General features: G+C 39.4%; 1 protein-coding gene across 8 annotated transcripts in view; it reads left to right on the top strand.

The window, feature by feature from the left end:
* TNRC6A (trinucleotide repeat containing adaptor 6A) overlaps nucleotides 1-20,932 on the top strand; it is a 104,743-nt gene that overhangs the window by 14,839 nt on the left and 68,972 nt on the right. For all 8 annotated transcript variants that reach the window (XR_008666367.1, XR_008666368.1, XR_008666369.1 and 5 more), the window contains exons 3-4: nucleotides 8,997-9,084; nucleotides 16,903-16,924. Coding sequence is in view for 5 of the 8 variants with exons in the window: in XM_055339513.1 (XP_055195488.1) it covers nucleotides 8,997-9,084; nucleotides 16,903-16,924 (110 nt within the window). In the remaining 3 variants the exon portion in view is untranslated. The remainder of the gene's footprint in view (nucleotides 1-8,996; nucleotides 9,085-16,902; nucleotides 16,925-20,932) is intronic.

The following is a 20,932-nucleotide window of genomic DNA, read 5'->3' on the forward strand; positions in this document are numbered from 1 at the left end:
AGAGCCTCCATTTAAAAATGTTTGCTTTCTAAAACCTGGAGTTGTCATTAACCTATCTCTCCTGCCGTTCTTATTAATACCGTCAACTATTCTAGATTCTTAAGATTACCTTGGTGTTATTCTTTGCTTTTCATTTCCAGTCCAGTCCACCATTGTGGCTGAGGATGTTACACATTTACTCGAATTAGTACACTAGGTTTCTATCCCTGTTTATTAGCAGGTTGTGTCCTACTTTTACCCAGCTATCCCTCCCTTTTTCTTTCCCTGTCAGTACTGCTCCCTGAAATCACCATGCTGACCATTCTCCCTGCTTTACTGGTGTCCATCTTTGCTCCCTTGCCTGAAAAGGCCCACCTTTGTCTGTAGAAGAGTCTTCTTCAAGATCCTTCAAGAAGATCAACTTACTGCTCCTTGAAGACTTCGTAGCTCTAACAGCTCATGTGCATATCTTATTTTCCTGTACTTGCTTACAGCCTCTGCCAAATGATTGCTTGTTTCCTTATTTAGGTGTGTTCAGTTGTTTCTACAAAATTCTAGTTTAAAATCATGTTTTCTGCTTAAGTTTTCCTAGTGCCAGAGACTGCTTGGCTTGTAGGAATTCCTAAGCAAGTTTTATTGTTTCATTGACAATACATTGTATAGGTTATCACTAAATAGTTTTGGATGCAGAGTCAGCTCATCCACGTAACTTTGAGGGTCTGCTTCTCAACTGTACTGTGGAAAAAGTGTACTTTTTAATGGGATTTTTTTTTCCTAAGAAATGATATATTGATCTGAATAGTGTGACCTTCTCAGGAGTGTGTCCTAGAGATCTTTATCTGTAAAGCTATGTTTGTTAGGTGGTCCCCAAGATCACCCTCAGGTTTGATGATTCACTGGGATTCAACATACAGCTGTACTCATGGCTATGATCTATTACATCAAAAGTATCAGAAAAGGCACATTGAACAAAATGCAGAGGAAACTAGGTGTCTATTGCCAAGAGTTCTCTCCCTGTCATGTCACACAAGACATGCTTAATTTGTCTAGCATCAAATTATGACAACATGTGTAAGACATCTACCAGGAAAGCTCGTTAGAAATTCAGGTTTCTTTTAGGGGCCGGTCACATAGGCACCCTCTGTCTAACATGTACCAACATTCCAGATTCCCAAAGGGAGAGGTTTTCAGCATAAACTGTATTTTTTGTATAGTTTACCCTTATCACTTAGGGAATGATGGGAACCTCTCTGAAATCCAGCTGCCTTGACACCAAGCCAAGGGCTGACCTTTGTAAGGATCACAGTCTCAGACCTGCTGTGTTAACTCTTTTCTGCATGCCATGGAAATCTACAAACCCCCTTCAATTTCTTAACCTGCTGTGTAGGATTCTATGGTATGAGTACATTATGGTTTAACTTTTCTCTGTTGATTGGCTTTTAGGCTATTTTACAGGATCTGTTTTTGTACAATTTCTTTTTTATGGGCTTAGATTGGAATTGATGTATCATAACATAGTGACATTTGAAAATCTGATATTAGATACTTCCAACTTCTTCACTGGTGGACTCTATTAGTCCATACTTGAACAGCAGCTTACAAAAGTACCCTTTGAAAGTGATTACTAAAAAAATAAAAATAAAAAAAAGAAAGTGATTACTTTTTTTTTTAGTTTTTAAAAAGATTTTTATTAAAAAAAAAGATTTTTATTTATTTATTTTGACAGAGAAAGGGAAGAGCACAAGTAGGCACAATGGCAGGCAGAGGGAGAGGGAGAAGCAGACTCCCCACTTAGTAGGGAGCCTGACATGGGGCTAGATCCCAGGACTCGGAGATCATGACCTGAGCCAAAGGCAGAGGCTTAACTGACTGACCCACCCCCGTACCCTGGAAGTGATTACTTCTAATGATACTCCTGTTGGGAATGTAGGAAAAACTGACCCATCAAGCACCGGGAAGAGCAGGACAAGGAAGGGCATTCTAGATCCCAGCTGTGTCCTGCTGCTAGCATGGGCACTTGTCTTACCCATTCTCTTCCTGCTCCCAAGACTGTTCTGACACTCTTTTGCTTCTTCCTCTCTCTAATCTCTCTCCTATTGCCTTTAATCATATGTTTGGAGGCTTATAATTTTTTTGTCTTTTATTACAGATAATTTCAAACATACATAGATTAGAACAGAACTGAATAAGGAAGCTATGTGCACCCATTTCAGCAATTGCCAACATTTTGTCAATCATGTTGCATTTTTCTCTTTTCCTTTTTTGAGGAATGGGGTGGGGCCTGGAGTAGTGAAAGCAAATCCTGGGCTTTAGGGTATTATAAACATTTCTTTGGTGGTAATTTACAAAAATAATATACTTGTTAACATTTCAAATTGGGATGTACTTTTTATTAAAGGTTGTGTATTTAAGTAATCTCTATACCCAACATGGGACTTGAACAGTCTCCACCCTGAGATTGAGTCACACACTTCTGACTGAGCCAGCCAGGAGCCCCCAAGATGCACTTTTTATTTTATTTATTTTATTTTTTTAATTTTTTAAAAGATTTTATTTATTTATTCATGAGAGACAGAGAGAGAGAGCGACACAGGCAGAAGGAGAAGCAGGCTCCATGCAGGGAGCCTGATGTGGGACTCGATCCTGGGACTCTGGGATCACGCCCTGGGCTGAAGGCAGGCACTAAACCACTGAGCCACCCAGGAGTCCCAAGATGCACTTTTTTAAAAAAATTAATTTCTCTAAATACTTGGTCCAGTTGTGAGGTTAGTCTGTTCGTAGTTCAGGAGGATGTTTCCTTGTGTCTTTTTCTCTAAATTTGTATAAAGTTGTTCAAACACATACAAACAGCTTGAACAAAGTATGGGATAACATTCACATTTCTGCAATTTGCTTTTTCGTTTTTTTAAAAAAAGGAATATTCTGCAGTGGCTGGCTGGCTCAGTCGGTGGAGCCTTGGACTCTTGGTCTTAGGGTTGTGGGTTTAAGCCCCACATTAGGTGTAGTGATTAGTTTAAAAATAGTACAATCTTTATAATAGAATAAACATTTAAATTAAACAATATAAAATCTTTTAAAAATTTTTAAATAAAACCTTTAAAAATTAAAAAATCTTAAACTTTTTTAAAATTAAAAGATCTTCAAAAAATTTTTTAAAAAGAACATTCCTTCAAATCAATAAACAGATCAACTCCTTTTCGATACAGAATGCTCTGCTATGCCATAGAATAGCCATTTCTTCATTAACAGACATTTCGTTTTTCTGCTTTTCAGCCCTTGTGAACTTTGCAGTGAACTTTGATATGCACATGGCCTTGCATACTAGGAGTTTATTACCATCAGATACATTCTGCTGAATAAGTTGGCTAACTACCATGTATATAACTTGTTAAAACTCTTACCACAATACTTTCCAAAAGATTATAATAGTTTTTCACCAGCAATATAAGAGAACCTTTTAACTGTCATTCTTGTTAGCACTAGGTATTATTATTATTATTTTTTAAAGATTTTATTTATTTATTCATGAGAGACACAGAGAGGGAGAGAGAGAGGCAGACAGGCAGAGGGAGAAACAGGCTCCATGCAGGGAGCCTGATGTGGGACTCGATCCCAGGTCTCCAGGATCAGGCCCTGGGCTGAAGGCGGCACTAAACCTCTGAGCCACCAGGGCTGCCCAGCACTAAGTATTATCACTCTTGAACATTTTTGCCAGTAAAATTAGAAAAACAAAAGTATAACGTTATAATTTCATTTTTTAAATTTGCATTTATCGAAAAGAAAAATTTGTTTTTAAAAATAATATTTAGAATTTTGTTGATACTAGCAAATATAAACTTGGTTCACTACTAGGAAATCCATCAACACAATCATTAGCCATCAAAAGATGAAAAGCATATAACCATTTCAGTAGATACAAGAAAGAAATCCAACAAAGTATTGCAGGCACCCATGACTGAATCTCCCAGCAAACCAGAACCTGAGAACAGCCTTTTACTTTTTAAAATATTAACATTTACTCATTTAATGTTAATGCTTGAAAATTTTAATATTTAATTTTTAAAAAAATTTTATTTATTTATGATAGTCACACACAGAGAGAGAGAGAGAGGGACAGAGACACAGGCAGAGGGAGAAGCAGGCTCCATGCACCGGGAGCCCGACGTGGGATTCGATCCCGGGTCTCCAGGATTGCGCCCTGGGCCCCAGGGATCCCTAATATTTATTTTTTTAATGCTATCATTCACACATGGTTCAGAAATTAAAATACATGTAGAGGTTTGTATAGTGAAAGCCTTGCTCCCATCCCTCACCTGCCTAGTTCCTCTCTCCTCCTCACAGTCACTATTTGTTTCTGAGGAGTTCCTTTTTTTTTCCCTGAGGAGTTCTTTTATAGTCAGTTTGTACACGTACAGGGAAATGGGAGTGCAAATCTTCTCCCTTGGTTTTTACACAGATGATAGCATACTGTGTACTCTGTCATGCGTCTGACATTTTCCATGATGAATTTTTCCCAAAGGACAGGCTTTTTTGCTCACTTCTGGTGGCATTCTAGCTACCTTCCCCTGCCCCTTGCCTCAGATATTGAACTCCTCAGATATGGGACCTTACAGCCACGCACTAGCTGTATCTAGTTGTTTCTCCCACGTCACCATCCCATAGACATTCACAAAAGAAATGCTGCAGTTGCTCTCAAAGATCACCAGTGATCTCCTCTTGTTGAGACCAGTGGCTGCTCAGTCTTTGTTTTTGTTTTTTGTTTTTTTTTTTTTTTTCCTCTTGCTCCTGATAACACAGCTATGGTTCTTGGAACTCTAATATCTTGTCTTTCCTGCAGTACATTTTACCATATTGGTAGATTACCTTCTTATAAAAGGTGGAAGGAAACAAGGAAAGGATTGTGGAGGCATGCAGTCTGGGGAAAGATATACTAGAAGATCTATCAGTTTAATATGTCTAAAGCAAAAGGTTTTGTTCTCTGTGACTCCTGAAAGGAGCTGGTACTTTACTGTGGGAGGTTTCATGCTGTAGAGGAAAGACCAGGACATTGAGAACCTTGATTTGAATCTTGACTTCTCCCTATACTAGCTATATGACCTTGGGCAATTGATTTCACTTTTCTGTGTTTCAGTCTCTTCATCTGTAAAAGGGTAACATATTTATCATTTTTTAAAAAGTGATAATGAAATGGGAAAATATACATGAAGTGCCCAGAATAGTCTCTGACGTTCATTTTTTTATAGAGGGGTAGAGAGAGGCGGGGGGTGGGGAGGGTGGGGTAGAGAGAATCTTAAGTAGGTTCCACACTCAGCATGGAGCCTGATGTGGGACATTGCACAACTCTGAGTCAAGACCTGAGTTGAAACCAAGATCGAATGCTTAACTGGCTGAGCTACCCAGGTACCCTTAGTCACATTAAAAAAAAAAAAAAAGATTTATTTATTTATTTATCTATGGGAGACACAGAGAGAGAGAGGCAGAGATAGGCAGAGGAGAAGCAGGCTCCCTGCGGGGATCCGGATGCAGAACTTGATCCCAGGACCCTGGACCCAAGGAAGACGCTCAACCACTGAGCCACCCAGGTGCCCCAGTCACTGACATTTTAATCACTCTGAGGTTTCTTCTCATTCCTAGTTCTAGAACTTGCAGATTTGAGGTGCCCTGCTAGTAACCTTCAAGGAATGAATGATTGCTGCCTGAAATGTTACCTTGTGGAGCATTTGTTCAATATGGTGAACCACATAGATCTATCAGATCCATCAGCCTTTCCTCTTTCTGATAGATATGTAAATATTAGGAGTCAGATGTCTTAAGTGACTCTACTAGCATTTAAATCCCAAAAGCTTGGGACACCTGGGTGGCTCAGTGGTTGGGCAGCTGCCTTCATCTCAGGGCGTGATCCTGGGGTTCCAGGTTCGAGTCTCACATCAGCTTTCTCCCTCTGCCTGTGTCTCTGCCTCTCTCTCTGTGTTTGTCGTGAATAGATAAATAAAATCTTAAAAAAAAAATCCCAAAAGCCAAAGTGTTTGGGTACAGGTGTTTTGGCCCAGGTGGTATATTTATATATTTTTTCCACTTGGCTTTCTGGAGGAGGAGATGTGAGTTAGGTGTGGTCAGTTGGCTGTTCTGACAGTACTGAAGAATAGAACTTTCCCCTCTCTTTAGAATATCAGCTGAGACTGTAGTATTCACTTGAGAACTATGTGCTGCATCTTCTAAGTACTAAAGCCACCATTTGGGGCCTGGAAAACACTTGCTAACCTCATCAAAAAGCCTTCAAAATGAAAAATGAGAAGAGAGAAAAAACTCCAGGTAAATAGTAAGGGAGAATTCTACCCCATAGGGTAGAATTATAGGGACAAGAAGATTGGACAAAGACCTGTGTCTGTAATTCACGGGAGGGCACAAAGAACAGGTGCTGAAGATTCCTGATGTTTCTGCATAAGAAGTGCCCATAAAATCTTGATAAAAGGGACGCCTGGGGGATCCCTGGGTGGCGCAGCGGTTTAGCGCCTGCCTTTGGCCCAGGGCGCGATCCTGGCAACCGGGGATCGAATCCCACGTCAGGCTCCCGATGCATGGAGCCTGCTTCTCCCTCTGCCTGTGTCCCTGCCTCTCTCTCTCTCTCTCTCTCTCTCGCTGTGACTATCATAAATAAATAAATTAATTAAATTAAAAAAAAAGGGGACGCCTGGATGGCCCAGCGGTTGAGCGCCTCCCTTCAGCCCAGGGCATGATCCTGGAGTCCCTGGATCGAGTCCCACGTTGGGCTCCCTGCATGGAGCCTGCTTCTCCCTCTGCCTGTGTCTCTCCCCCTCTCTCTGTGTCTCTTCCTCTCTCTCTCCCTCTGTCTCTCATGAAGAAGTAAATAATACCTTTTTTTAAAAATCTTGATAAAAGTAAAGACAGTCATGAGTGCCACTGAGAACTGGTGAGAGGAGTTTATAACTAGACATTTGAGTGCTTACTAGAGGCACTGTGTTAAGTAAGCACTCCTCATTCAGTCTGTACAAAAATGTTATGAAGTACAGAAATTATCTCCAATTTTAAGGAAGACACTGAGGCTATAGAAGGTTAAATAGTTAGAGCTGGTAATCTGCTCTTGATGGAGGACAGGACAGTGACATAAGTTCGTCTGTTACTGATTTTACTGTTAATCATATGCCGTGGCTACTTCCATCCCTGACTTAGTCGGGATCACAGTGCGTGGGCTTGCTCACTCTACTTGCCTCCCTGACACAGAAGAGGCGCGAGAGTGAGTCATGGTTGTAGTTGGCATGAGTCTGTTTTGCTACTCTGTTAGCCACATGGCAGTTCTACTTGGAACAAAATGACAACGGAATATAGCAACAGTTTACTCTCTTTCCAATTTCTGACTGAAGTTAGTGGTCACATATTCAACTTTGCTGGATTACTATCAATCATACATAGTGTCACTCGTTCTGGTTTTCACTGCCTACCTACAGCTCCTCTCAGGGTGTCCCATCAGCTGAGCCAGCTGCAGTTCAGCGTGATGTCACTGCACTCCAGTTTGCCACATATTTGCTTGTCTCTGATTCTCTCTTCTGCATCCCCAGTGCCACCTGCATTTTGGCCTCAGTAAACTATTTGCAGTTCCCCAAAATGTCTACTTCATGTTCCTTGAACCTTACCTTGTCTGCCCCATATTTATAATATTCTCTCCAGGAAGCTTCCTCAGGACAATTAGGTAGTTCCTCTTTATGTATTGATTTTCTTCAACTATCTGGTTTTTGGTGTCTGTTGATATTGTGGATAAAGGTTTAGGTTCTAGAATCTAGGGTGATTGATGTAGGTAACTAGAGTGAGTTTCCTCTAACTTGGCTCATTTCTGTAGAGGTTTCTGCCTTGACTGGAATGGCTGGCCTGCAGCTCTGTATCTGAGAAGTGTGGTGATTGGAAGGCTCCGCTTCAGGGTATGATGGACAGTGGTGATACTTTTCCAATAAAGACTTTGATCTGGGCCACAAAACCCTTGCAGGAGCCTTGCCTGCCTCCTGCCCAGGTCTGGTTCCTTTAGAGAGTGTTTTTCTGCTTTTAGGCTGGATTCAAGTTCAGCTGCTATTGTGTGGCCGTGTATTCACGGGGATGGAGAGTGGGTAAGAGATATTGAATAGTTTGGCCTTTCTATTTCTCAGGCAGTCTCTTTGCTCCGTGTCTATTTCTGCTTTTCCTGCTCTGTTGGAACCTCTCTGGAGCTCCACCAGAGGATGGCACGTACCTCCATTCAAGACTTCTCTCGGGTTGTAGCTTTCTATGCTTTTGCATTTGCCTCAGCTCTGAAGAGATAGATTACCTTTTTTCCTATCATTTCAGTAAGGGGGAGTGGAAAGGAAGAGGCAGTCCCATTTGCCCAGTCTCTCATTTTGAAATCCTGAACCAGGGGTTCTGTTGACAACTCTGAGCTTTTCTGATCTTTAGAATTGAAACAGACTTGTATAATAAGTGTATTATTGATTCTCATGTATTGATAGAATGGTTTGGAATGTTTATAGAATATGAAATTATTGTAAAGCTGAAATGCATGATATTTTTATGAATAACTTGTTTTGAAAAAATAAGTTTTTGAGAGCAAGGAAAGCCAAAGATACCCCAGATACTTGGGCAGAGAGGGTTGTGGGGAGGTCTGAGGCATTGCTCCTAGCTACTAATTGATGATTGGCGTGAAGCAAGGTAACTCTGGCTTACACAAGATTTACATTCTAGAATTGGAGGGAGTGGCTTGTTTCCTAGAGTAAAATTTGCTAATTTTAGGTTGTCTTCCTTGACTTGACATGAAGATAAAACCTCTGCTACTTGTGACTTGACTAAAAGAAAAGTACAAAATAGCAGCCCCAGAGTTAGACTGAGGTTGCAGGTTGTGCTTTATTTCAGTGAATGATGAAAAGAGTAATTTGTCATGTCTTTATTTCTAATAAGAGTGAAAATGAATCTGTATGCAACATTATTTTTATTTCTTAATACATTCTGGGAAAGTTAATTGCAACTGTGTGGTTCAGGGATTTAGTGCAAGAAGAAGAACAGTTGATGGAAGAAAAGAAAAAGAAAAAAGACGACAAGAAAAAGAAGGAAGCTGCTCAAAAGAAGGTAGTATATATGTATAAACTATCTATTAAGCAGTCTAAACAGATTTAAAAAGAAAACTACTCTTATTGGATCTTTTAAAGCATTTGATTGTATGTTTTAACTTTAGTGGAGATTCATTTTAATATTTAATGTTTCTGATTATGCATATGTAGTAACTTGCCAAGTGTGTACAATTTAATGCATAGTTATTTAATCTTGCCGATAGTTTTTTCAAAGGTAAGTACTTTATATAAGTAATGAGCTGTTCCTAGGTTCTCATAATATATACATCTCTCTCTACTTGAGATGAGAAGAACATGGAATTTGTAGCTGCATAGAGAGCTGCATTGAAATCTGGCTCTCCCACATAGTGTACTACATGGTGTGTCCTTAAACTTTATTTAGCCTCTCTGGGCCTTAGTTTCCTTATGTTTTGTAAAATGAGAATTTAAACGAGATAATACACATAATGCACATAGTAGGAAATAAGGTGTCAGTTTCCTTTTCACTTTTTGTTTAGTACCTGGGCTGATTTCAAGAATTTGCTGCTTATGTTAAGATATTTGAAAATAAGCCTGAGGTGTAATTTGCTACAGAGGGTCTCTAGAAGGTACATAGTCAGAAGCTGTAATCAGAACAATACAAACTGTGGAAAGAGAAAAGATTATGTTCATAATTATAAAGTTTTTGTTTGCTTTTACAAATTCTGAATCCTGATGACAGCTGGGCACTCATCTCCTACTGTATCAAGGTTTCAAGGACCTTAAAAAATTTTTTAAAGACCCAGTGAAATTACTATTATACTCTTATATTCCATTGACAGCTCTGACTTTAATTTCTAACCTTTTGTGCCAGGCACTGTGTTACAGCTGCACACTTACCTCCACATTATTTAATAGGGAAAAATAGCATCCAAATCTGTGGTAGGTAGGGAGCTGTTGAAGCACAGAGAACTGCTTTCACTCCACCTGGAATGGGGCCGATGGAAGGGAAAATTGTCTTAGAGGAGAAGTTAGCCAAGTGAACCAGGAGTGGAATAGAACGGGATTGCAAGCTGAGTCAATCCAACGATACTCAACCTGCAGCCTTAGAAGAGTATGAGCTTTGAATGGGGGGTGAGGGGCAGGACGCCAAGGGCAGAAGTATCAGAGGGTGAAATTGCAGAGGGTGGTGGTAGGCTGTGGACTCTTCTCTGGGTTTCAGCTATTAGGTGTTGGGGAAAACACTGAAGGCCTTTCAGTCGACTGAGGTAAAAGTTTATGTTTGAGAATGTTTACTTTAGCAAACCGTGGGCTTGGATTGGAAGAAGTAGAAACTAGAGGCTCGGATGCTAGTAGAGGGACTGTGGAAAGAACCCACAGAGTTTGTTGGAAGGATATGAAAGGAGAGGGACTTCAGTTGACTCTCAGGTTCCAGACTGAGTGATGGGAGTACATCTCAGGAGCAGTTAACCAGATTAGGGAATAGAAAGGGAGAAAGAGAATTTTGTCCTGGAGTGCTGAGTTGACCGCATGATCAGCGAGTGCTGGGGAAGGGTAGATTACAGAGCTCTGGACAATCGAGGGTGAAGAGGTGATAGGTGACCCTTGGCATTTGGCCTTTTGCCTGCTCTCAGAAGTGACTGGGAGGGATGCATCTGTAATTGTCACAATCAGGCTTTGGAATAGGTTTCTAGTATGTAGTTTTGGCATTGCCAATACCATAGATCTCTGTGAGAGGCCTGTTGACACAGGTTGGTGTTTGCCATGTTGTGATCAGTCTTTAGCTGAGAATTTGTTGTGGAAAAAGTTGTATCCTCTTTAAGTTAAGGTTGGGAGAAGGTTCTGAGACTCTTGGTCTTTGGTGTGAAGACCATTTACTGAGTGATAGGGACCTGCTAGGAAACTTCAGAGACTTGTAAGAAGATACATAGGTATACTTTATGTAGAATTGATAGTGTGGCAAGCATCTGAGTGTTGACATTAGACCTGTTGATCCCTGCTTCTAAGGAATTCAGAATGTAGCTGTTAGGTTGTCTACGAAATGGCTAGAGAAGAAGCCTAAGGTACTACATAATGAAGCGTGTTTCTTTAGATTTTACCCTATTTACTAAGGAAATTCTGAAAAAGGGAGGGGGTCACTGGAATGATTTCTTTAAAAGTTACATTTTTAAAAGGAGTGATGTAAGTAAAAATATTTAGGGTTGTAACAAGTACAAATAATGGCTCTAATTGCCAAGGCTCATCTTTATGGTCTTTCATAACCAAATCTCTGACTCACCAAGTCAGTGTCTTTAACATGAGAATGATGACTTTTGTGCCATTTGGCCTCTCACCAGATCTGAAGTGACAGCTTTTCATATTCTTTCCCACTCCATCCCTGCCTCACCCCATTCCAGTCTCTCACCCTAACCATGTCCTACTGGAATCATCACAGAGGCTTAGCAATAATGGAGAGTGTTTTCTTCAGCCAGATCTTCAGCATTGGTAGGGTATTCCTGTGTATCCTGTAGACACAGTAATATCTGGCCACTGAACACAATATAAAGGAAATTTAATACCTCGAATAAATGTTAAGTGTAGGAGGGTAGACTGCCACTGTAAATAAGACTGTTCTTCAAATTCCAAATAATCAGCTTACAACTGAATTTGAATAACACACATTGGTGAAGTAAGGACAGCTGGTATTTCTATAGGCTGTTACCAAATAGCTATTAAAAAAACAAAACAAAACAAAAAAGAATCCCAAGTTGGCATGCTTACAGCCCATATGAAAGATTGTGAGTCACAAGACTTTTAAGACAAGTTTCCTTAAGCTTGTTTTTTGTCTGTGGTAGGAGCCAGCAGGTGTATACAGGTAGGTGGCAGACCTCTACATAAGCCAGGTAGGCAGGCCCATTTATATGAATGTTGGAACATAAACTCACTATGATAAAAACAATCTGCCTGTTTTATGTAATGTATGCATATGTTTTAAAAAAAAAAACCCTATTTTTATTTCTGAAAAAGACTTCAGATAACTATCTGTTCTGATCTATTCATTTTAGGTAGAGGGAGCCCAAGCATTAAAATGAGTTAGGTGGCCAACCATGTTTTTGTCAGAGTGACAGAACTGGGAATAGGATAGGAAGCTTCTTAGACCCCCAGCTGACACTTTTCCAAAACTAGATGCCATGGTGTTTCCTTTGTACTTTTTTTTTTTTTAAGATTTTATTTTTAAGTAATCTACACCCCGTGTGGGGCTCAAACTCACAACCCTGAAATTCAGAGTCACACGTTCCACCAAGTGAGCCAGCTGGGTGCCCGTCCTTTATACTTATTTTTCACCAGCTAAAGGTGAACTTTTTTTTTTTTAAAGCTGCAAATAATAAAACGTAATTTCTGTAAAGCATTTAAGAGATCTTTATGCTGTGTACAGAAACATGGTTCCTGGCGGCCATTGTGATATTTTTAAGGAATTCAAATTCAGATTACAGGTTATTTTCTATTTTAAATAATAACCAGGTAACACAACTCCTATAAATGATGAGACACCAGCAAGGCTCACTGTAATGTTTTTATTATGGTAGCTTTTAAAAATTTTGTCTACTTAAACATAAATTTAAGTATTTAAATTCCTCTTTCAAGAAATTTTACACAAAATTTATGTATTTTCATTACATTTCAGCCTCAGTACATCTCTCACAACGAGATCAGTGACTGGATGGCTCTATTTTTAATTTTGTTACTTGAAAAGCTTTTGATTTCATATCTAAGAATCAGGGCTATTATCTTCTAAGTCCAAGGCTTAGGAAATAAGGAATTTAGCTTCTATACTTAAAAAAAAGGGGCAACAGTGATAGCAGTGGCTTGTTACCATGGATTTGTCTCCAGGATCTGTTTTTAGATGAAGTATCTAGAAGGAATCTAGAGAGAAATGTTGTGAGGAGGGGAAAAGAGGTTGAGAAATAGATTAATTAGAGAGGGATAATTTAGTATAACCTTTAAGCATGTAATTGTAGTTCCTAGAAAGCAAATAATGGTTGAGGGGCCAAAGGGAAGCAGCAATACAAATTGGGATCTTTCAGTGTTGAGAATGCTTTAAAGTTTGTGTTTATGAGTATTTTTGTTACTGTGTTAGGAGCTGAAGGGATTGTTACGGGCTTTGTGGATTTAAATGTACTCAGTTTGGGTTTAAGGGAGACTTACATTATAGAAAACTTCCAACTTTCATTCCTCTTTTCTGGAATTTTAGTATTAATCATCATGTCTCCCAAAGGCCTTGTCGTTCTGAGACTAGGGATCATGTTCAGTGTGCAAATAGCAAACTTTCTCAGTAGCCTGGGTGGTAAGGTAACATAACCGGGCTGGAGCACTACAGCCCTCTAGGGCAGCCAGGTGTTCTCTTACAGTCCTGCCCCCGATTTCAGCTGACATGTCTCAGTTCCCTTTTTAAAAAACAAACAAACAAACAAAAAACCTGCCGTATGCAGCGGTCTAAGGTCTAGGCTGAGTGCTGCTTGCTAAGAAATCCTAGAAAAGCTTTCTGACTCCTGATTATCTCATTCAAAATGGGTGAATTGAGCCATCAATTCTTTATTCCTGATACTAGTTTTTAATACCTGGCACTGTGAGATATGGTAGATGATTTGGAAAAGAGAAAAGGAATGGGACATGGGAACCTGGAGTGTGTTTCAGTTGGGCCATTTCCCAGGGTGAAAAGACTAAGCCAGGGCACCAGCACATGTGGTTGGTGACAGCAGCAGCAGCAACAATTAATACCTCTTGAATGTTTCCTGCATGCCTGGCAGGGTCCTTAAGGCCACCCTCCACCTACCCCCCACCCCCAGCTCTTCATGAATTCAGTCCATCTAGGCTCACAATAGCTCCGGGGTAGGTGTTTTTGTTTTTGTTTTTTAAGATTTTATTTATCCATGAGAGGCACAGAGAGAGAGAGGGGGGAGAGAGGCAGAGACACAGGCAGAGGGAGAAGCAGGCTCCATATAGGGAGCCCGATGCGGGACTCGATCCTGTGTCTCCAGGATCAGGCCCTGGGCTGAAGGCAGCGCTAAACCGCTGAGCCACCCGGGCTGCCAGGGGTAGGTGTTTTTGTTCCTGTCTTATAGATGAGGAAACTGAGCTTTAGGGAAGTTAACTAATTTTGACCAAGGTCACATAGTGTTAAATGGTGGAGCCAGGATTCAGAGTCTGGCTTCAGACGCTGAGCTCTTAGCCACTCAAGAACGCTTACGGATTGAGGGGTTGGGACAAGTGGTGCAGAGCCTGACAGAAACAAAGAACATGGCATTCTATGTGTCTACCACTTGTCTGATACCTTTCTTCATGAAGCGAGGCAATTGTAGTAATTGCATGTGGAATCACAGCTTTTTTTTTTTTTTAAAGCAGGCTCTATACCCAACGTGGGGCTCAAACTCATGACCCTGAGATCGAGTCACATGCTCTACCAACTGAGCCAGCCAGATACCTCTGTTTTTGTTTCTGTTTTTAAGAAAAAAAGTCAATATGGAAATAATCTTACTTCTAGATTTGACAGATTCCTTTATAATTCTGTTGTACTAGAGGATCTACAGTGATACCTAACATTTGAATAATGTTGTAAAAAAAAAAAAATCTTTCTGTGTTGTAGTTGAGCCTCATAATAGCCCTGAAAGGTAAGCAATACAGTCCCCGCCAGCCCCCTCGATTTGAGGAATAAGGAAACTGAGACCCAGAGGGTTTAAATGATAAGATCATATAAAAGTAAAAAAGAAATGATAAAGTTAGTTTTAACATATTTTATGTAACCAAACATATCTAACATGTTAATGTTCTAACATGTAATCCGTAGCAAATATTGTTAATGAGATATTTTACCTTTTTTTTAGTGCTAAAAAGTAGAAATCTGGTATTTTACACATAGCAGTTTGGACTCCGTTTACTTCAGGGGTTGGTAGCAACATATGAACATGGCTACCATTTTGAACAGTGTAGACAAATACTCTTAAAATCACTAAGCCTGTTTGGAAAATTACCTTTTTAATGGTTTGAGTAATATGCTATGTTCCTGGTCCAATCCACAAAGACTTTTTTTTTTTTTTTCACAAAGACTTATTTTAAAGAAGTGTCACTTGCTGACTTCTGTTTCCTCTTAACCTGTTAGGAGCTCTTGGGTTCTATTATTCACATACCTTCAGTATATTAGTCAATATTCTGATGGGCAAACACCTTGGATGTCTTCTTGGTGCCATTCTCTGTAGATGATAGAATAATGCTTGAAGTTAACTGTTGTTCTGAAGCATCGTGGAGTTGTTTTAGAGTTGTTTTAGAGTTGTTTTACAGAGGGAGTTGGAGAGTATGTGTCCTTGAGAACAACCCTATCTTGGGAGTTAGTAATGTGGTTATGGCTTCTGTGTATTGTAACTTAGTTTCCTTTGGAAGTAAACTATGGGAGAGACCAGGAGAGTTAAAAAAAAAAAAAAAAAGATTTTCAGCATGCAGAATGATTTTTGTGCTAAAATGTTTTGGCTTCAGAAAATTATGTATCTTATTGTTTGACCTTAGTACTTCTCATAAGGTATTCATATACCAGGTTCTCTCTAATAAGACTGTTTTTCTACCATCAGATTTTAAAAACAGTTTCTCCAGAAGTACATTAAGTGTTCCAGTTAGTTGACTGGTCTTTTGCCATTGTCCTTCCATCAAATTTTTTTTTTAAATTTTTGAATCATATAAAGTAAAAGATGGGCCTCCATTATTTAACATTACACTAGTGCTCTAAAACTTGGTGAAGTAGCTCACCACCTAGACTGACTCTCTGGCTCACCAGGGAAAGATTGGTGTGGCTTCACAATCAGGGTAATTGCCATGTAGTCTCCTGCCATCTAGTTCTATAATGATCTGATTCAAAAAATGATATTTTTAATAGCAATAATTTAATACAACTAAGCAGAATTATCATGCCCCATGGCACTTAAGGAAGGCTTTATCTATATTTAGGAACAATTCTTGGTTTTTCAGCTACAATTATTCAGTCTTTCCTCACCTCCCTGCCTGTCCTTATATCTTTTATTTTTAGGACTCCATGCAATTGGCTTTAACTAAAAAGTTGATTTTTGCTTGTGGCCTTGGTCTATAACCAGTTTTTTCCTTTTGGGGCACTTGAAGTTTGAGTGAGGTACCTTGAAGCAGCCCTGCTGCCCTCAAGCCCTGCTCCTTGTTATGCCAGAGAGTGGATGGCAGGGTAGGCCTGGGAAAGGAGCATTTGCGTCAATTTAACTTCTGAACACGGTAATTTCAATGAATTGTCAGATGCTTCAGAAGTGACGGATAGGTTTGAAATTTTTTCCCACTCAGTAACACATAAAAGTTAACTACATTTAAGTGAAAGAGCAGCCTAACTTCTTGGAGTTAAATTTATTACTGATTTGGCAAAGTGTTTATATTCAGCTTCTCTTCCAGAAAACCTAATTTACTTTTTATCACTTGAAATAAGAATTTTTGAATCCATTTAAACTCAAGCAAAATTCAGTAGATCCATTTAATGTTAAAGAATGTTAAAGAAAAATCATTTAAAAACTTAATGAGAAAAGTCCAGTGCCATTATTATTTACTGTCATACAATGAGGTCTTCTCTGCCTTGTATCTAAAGAAACACTTCAAACATTTTTCATTAATAAACATTGTTATCAGAGACAATGGGGCACATCTGTGGGAAAAGCATGCTTTCTTTGCATATCTTTTCCTATGCAGTTCATCTAAATGACAAATTCCTTATATAAAAGTGTATATGTCTTATATAATATATATGAACATTTTATCATAACAATCCATTTCTTTCAGTTTCATATTTACATTGTTTTTTGTTTGTTTGTTTTTATTTTAGGCCACTGAACAAAAAATCAAAGGTACGTTGTTTAAAGCTATTTTTATCTTTTTTTTTTTTCATTAAAGTAAGGTTGTTGATATGCATTTTTATTCACCTCCAGGATTGGGAGAGCGAAGAGCATGAAAGAACAGAGGGGTGGGGACAGACTTCTTCAGTGACATCACCTTGGAATCATATCTGGGGGTTAATGGTTTACCATGGTGTATATTACCACTTTTAAAATAATACCACCTTGAGACCTACCATAACTGTATGCTAGGTTGGACACCACTTCCTGACATACTCTCTCGATTTGAGCCTTTGAGCACGTGTACCTTCCCTTAAGTCTTCCACGTAAAAGTCTTGTCTGGGATTACGCCGTCCTTTGCGTTATTTCTTGGTCTCTGTATACAGTTGCCCCCCACCCTGATACCCACTCTATAATTACTGAGAATAGTAGATTGCTAACTTGATGGTCATTTTACCGTCAAGCTCCCGGTACACATCAAATAGGAGCCTTCAGGCTGTTGAGGAAACAGGAACATCATTCTTCTCAGATCCTGAATCAGGAATTCTTCACCCTCCCGGGAGCTGACTGCTTGATAATGAAAGGTGTAGGGCTCTCAGATGCTGAATTTGTTAGGCTTGAAGATTCTGAATTTTTTACATGTAGCTGTATCAGAAGTATAAAGTCTGCGTTTGATTGAGATATGTAGCCAGTACTGCCTATTTTTATTTGAGGTCAGCATTCGTTAAGGTAACATTAGGTGCAAGTGTGTAAGAGTGAATAAGACCAGCCTTAGCTTTTTTTTTTTTTTTAAGATTTTATTTATTCATGAGAGAGAGAGAGAGAGGCAGAGACACAGGCAGAGGGAGAAGCAGGCTCCATGCAGGGAGCCTGACGTGGGACTCGATCCCGAGTCTCCAGGATCAGGCCCTGGGCTGAAGGTGGTGCTAAACCTCTGAGCCACCCGGGCTGCCCCTTAGCTTATATTTTATTGGAGGAAGTGGCAATAGAAGGACCCACCTAAACACATCGTAGTATAATTATTTCATTTGCTTCAGGTAACAATACCGTTGTACTGGAGCACAGAGTGATGAGTAGCTTATTTGACACAGGGGGCTAAGGAAAGTCCTTGAGATTATGAATCTTTAAAGATGAAGCAGCCAATCCAAGAAAGGATGAAATGGCAGAGGAATCAATCAACATGATTGAAGATAGATAAGAAACAATGTGGTGATATTTGCAGTGGATATTCTTAGAGCATTAAATATCCAGCAATATGTAGGTAGGGTAGAAGGACTTTTCTGAAGAGATAGGTAGGGGTTGGGTCAAAGAAGTCCTTATATATGCTCTGTGTACCAAGGAACTTGGACTCTGTTTTATAGACAATTAAGAGCCATTGAAGAGTTTAAGCAGAAGAGTGACATGGTTTTTTTTTTTTGGTCCTTTCTTAAAAGCTGTCAGTCACTGTGCATGGAAAGTGTTGGTTGAAAGATGGGGCTAAGAGAAGAAAGGCACTCTGGGCAGAGAAGGGTCAAAAAGAAGAGGGAATATTCAGAAAAAAGGGGGGTGATGAGGGGAAGTGACAGGATATAGGTCTGAGGTAGGGGGAAATTGTAGGGCCTCATGCGGTTAGAGGGGAGCCAGCCTGGTGATGTATGGCATTGGTGAATTCACCAATTTAAATTGGTGAAAACACCAATTAACACGGTGTTTTACCATGTTAAACCCTGAGACAGTATGACACTGTTTGTTAATGATACTGGAATAAAAATAAGTGAACTATCAATTTGAGTCCTAGAGAGAGTGGAGAGCCCACAAAGGTCATAGTCATAAGCTATGCTTTTAGGAGTTTTTCTTTGTCAGCAATATCTAGTGTCACCAATAGAGGCAGTACCAGGGAAGGAAGAGGCGCAGAGAGGATAAAGATTATTTGAACTGAGGTCTTGGCAGCAGGGGTAGGAGATGGATAAAAGATACGTGAGGTCTAGAATTTGCAGGATTGTAGCTGGTGACAGAAGGTTGATTTGAAGGTGACATTATGGCTTTGAATCTCGACATGTAAGAAAGTTAAAGGGGTGTGGAATGATGTAGGGGGAAACGTTGGCAAATTAATTTAACAGGAACATGACCAAATTCATCATCTTCAAGTTCCACTTACCGCACACCACTCCCCTCTACAGGGATTTATGTTGTCCCTTTGCTCTGCTTCAAATTCCTCTGCTTGGCTTTTAAGGCCCTCTTTAATCTGACCACCTGTGATCTAACCAGCCTGTTGCCCCTCATTCCTTTATACTTTTCAGAGCATTCTCGTCTCTTTCGTGTTCATTCCTGTTTCTGTTTCTTTTTGATTCAACTCCTCAGAGAAGGAGGCCTTTCAGTGTCTCTAGCCCTCACAGAGCTCATCTTCTAATGGATCGCTCCAGTGGTCATTGATCATCCCTTCCCGATTTCTTAGGATGTTATGATGTACCTTAAATTTGGGGCACTTGATTATGGTCCATCTTAGATTTTTAGCCCATGGGTATTTGCTTCTCCAACATGATCTTTGAATACCTACTGTTTATACTCTTTCCAAATATAAATCATTTTTTTTACATCCATACATGAAATATGAACATATTTGAAACTTAATTTTAGACTTTCCACAGTTCTGAGAATGTTAGGCTAAGTGTATGAAACTTGCTTCAAGATGCATTATGCTGTTTTGCTAGCTATTTTACTTATTCTACCTGTCCTCTAATAGCTCCGTGGTTGGTCAGTTATTTTGATTTATGAAAATGTTTTCTTTTTTGTCCCTTGTATAATATCTATGTGGTGTCTGTGATTTGGGACTCATGGTGACTATAGATTACAAACTGGAGGCTTGTGGGGGGTCTGGCACACACAGTTGTTACTGTTTAAACGTTTGGTTTTGGAAGAATTTATGAATCATAGAGAAGTTGAAAAGGTAGTGGAGAGCTTTCCCGCTTATACCTCACTTGATTTTCCCATGATTGATAGCTTGCATTTCTGTGGCACCTTTGTCAAAACTAAGAAACTGATATTGGTATTAATGGAACCCCAGACTATTGAGATTTCCCTATTTCTTCCATTAACTTATTTCTGTTCTAAAACCCAGTGCCAGATACACAAATGCATTTAGTTGTCATGTCTCGTCTCTAGTCTCTTCTGGTCTCCACACAGTGTTTTCATTATCCTTTATGCTTCCAATTGCCAATGTATATAAATCAGGAGAATCCATATCATCAAAAATTGCAGTTTTTCTTGCAGTTTTTACTGTCCATGTCATTTTTTGTCCTGTAGTGGAGTCTATATCAGACCCAGGTCTAGTAACTTGTGGCTGTCAAGTACTGGAAAGAAATGTGGCTGCTGTGACTGAGGAACTGAATTTTTAATTTTATTAGAGTCTTCTTGATTGTCTGGAGTCCAGATCTTAGTGTTCAGACTGAGCGTGGTAGTTAGACTGCAGCACCTTCTCTAGAATTCTGCCTTAATGAACTATTCTTTCTAAGGCTACTGTCATTTCTGGTTAAATAACATGAATATTGCTTCCACTCCATGGTAAGATAGTTTGTATAAAATTAGGGTTTTTGTAAAGTATCATAAATTCTTGACCAGCTTTCTTATATGAAGACAAGTAGATGTTTATTTTTTGGTGCAATGGATAACTTACCTAATAAAAATGTGGACCAACATAATGCAAGACATAATGAAATTCTTGAAAGTTTTATTCCTACCACGTGACTTGAGCTTTGAAAAGCTAAGGAGCACGAATATTTGAATGTTGAATGTTTGAAAATGTCTTTTAAAAATATGTATGAGTATCGCCTTGAAACAGCAGGGGAGTGAAATGCTGAAAAATTTATGGTGAGGTGTAGGAATACATGGATACATTATAAGATGCCCCGTGGCCTACATAATGTAAAGGCAGGGAAAGAGTTAATATCCCCTCTTTAGAATGCTGTTGGGAACTTGATTAAGAAAAGTAGTTTTTCAAAAACAGCTTTTCAGCTCTGACACTGGTTTGTGTCGGAAGCATGC

The sequence above is a fragment of the Nyctereutes procyonoides genome, unplaced genomic scaffold (assembly GCF_905146905.1).
Source record: "Nyctereutes procyonoides isolate TBG_1078 unplaced genomic scaffold, NYPRO_anot_genome, whole genome shotgun sequence".
In the NCBI taxonomy this organism is placed as follows: Eukaryota; Metazoa; Chordata; class Mammalia; order Carnivora; family Canidae; genus Nyctereutes; species Nyctereutes procyonoides.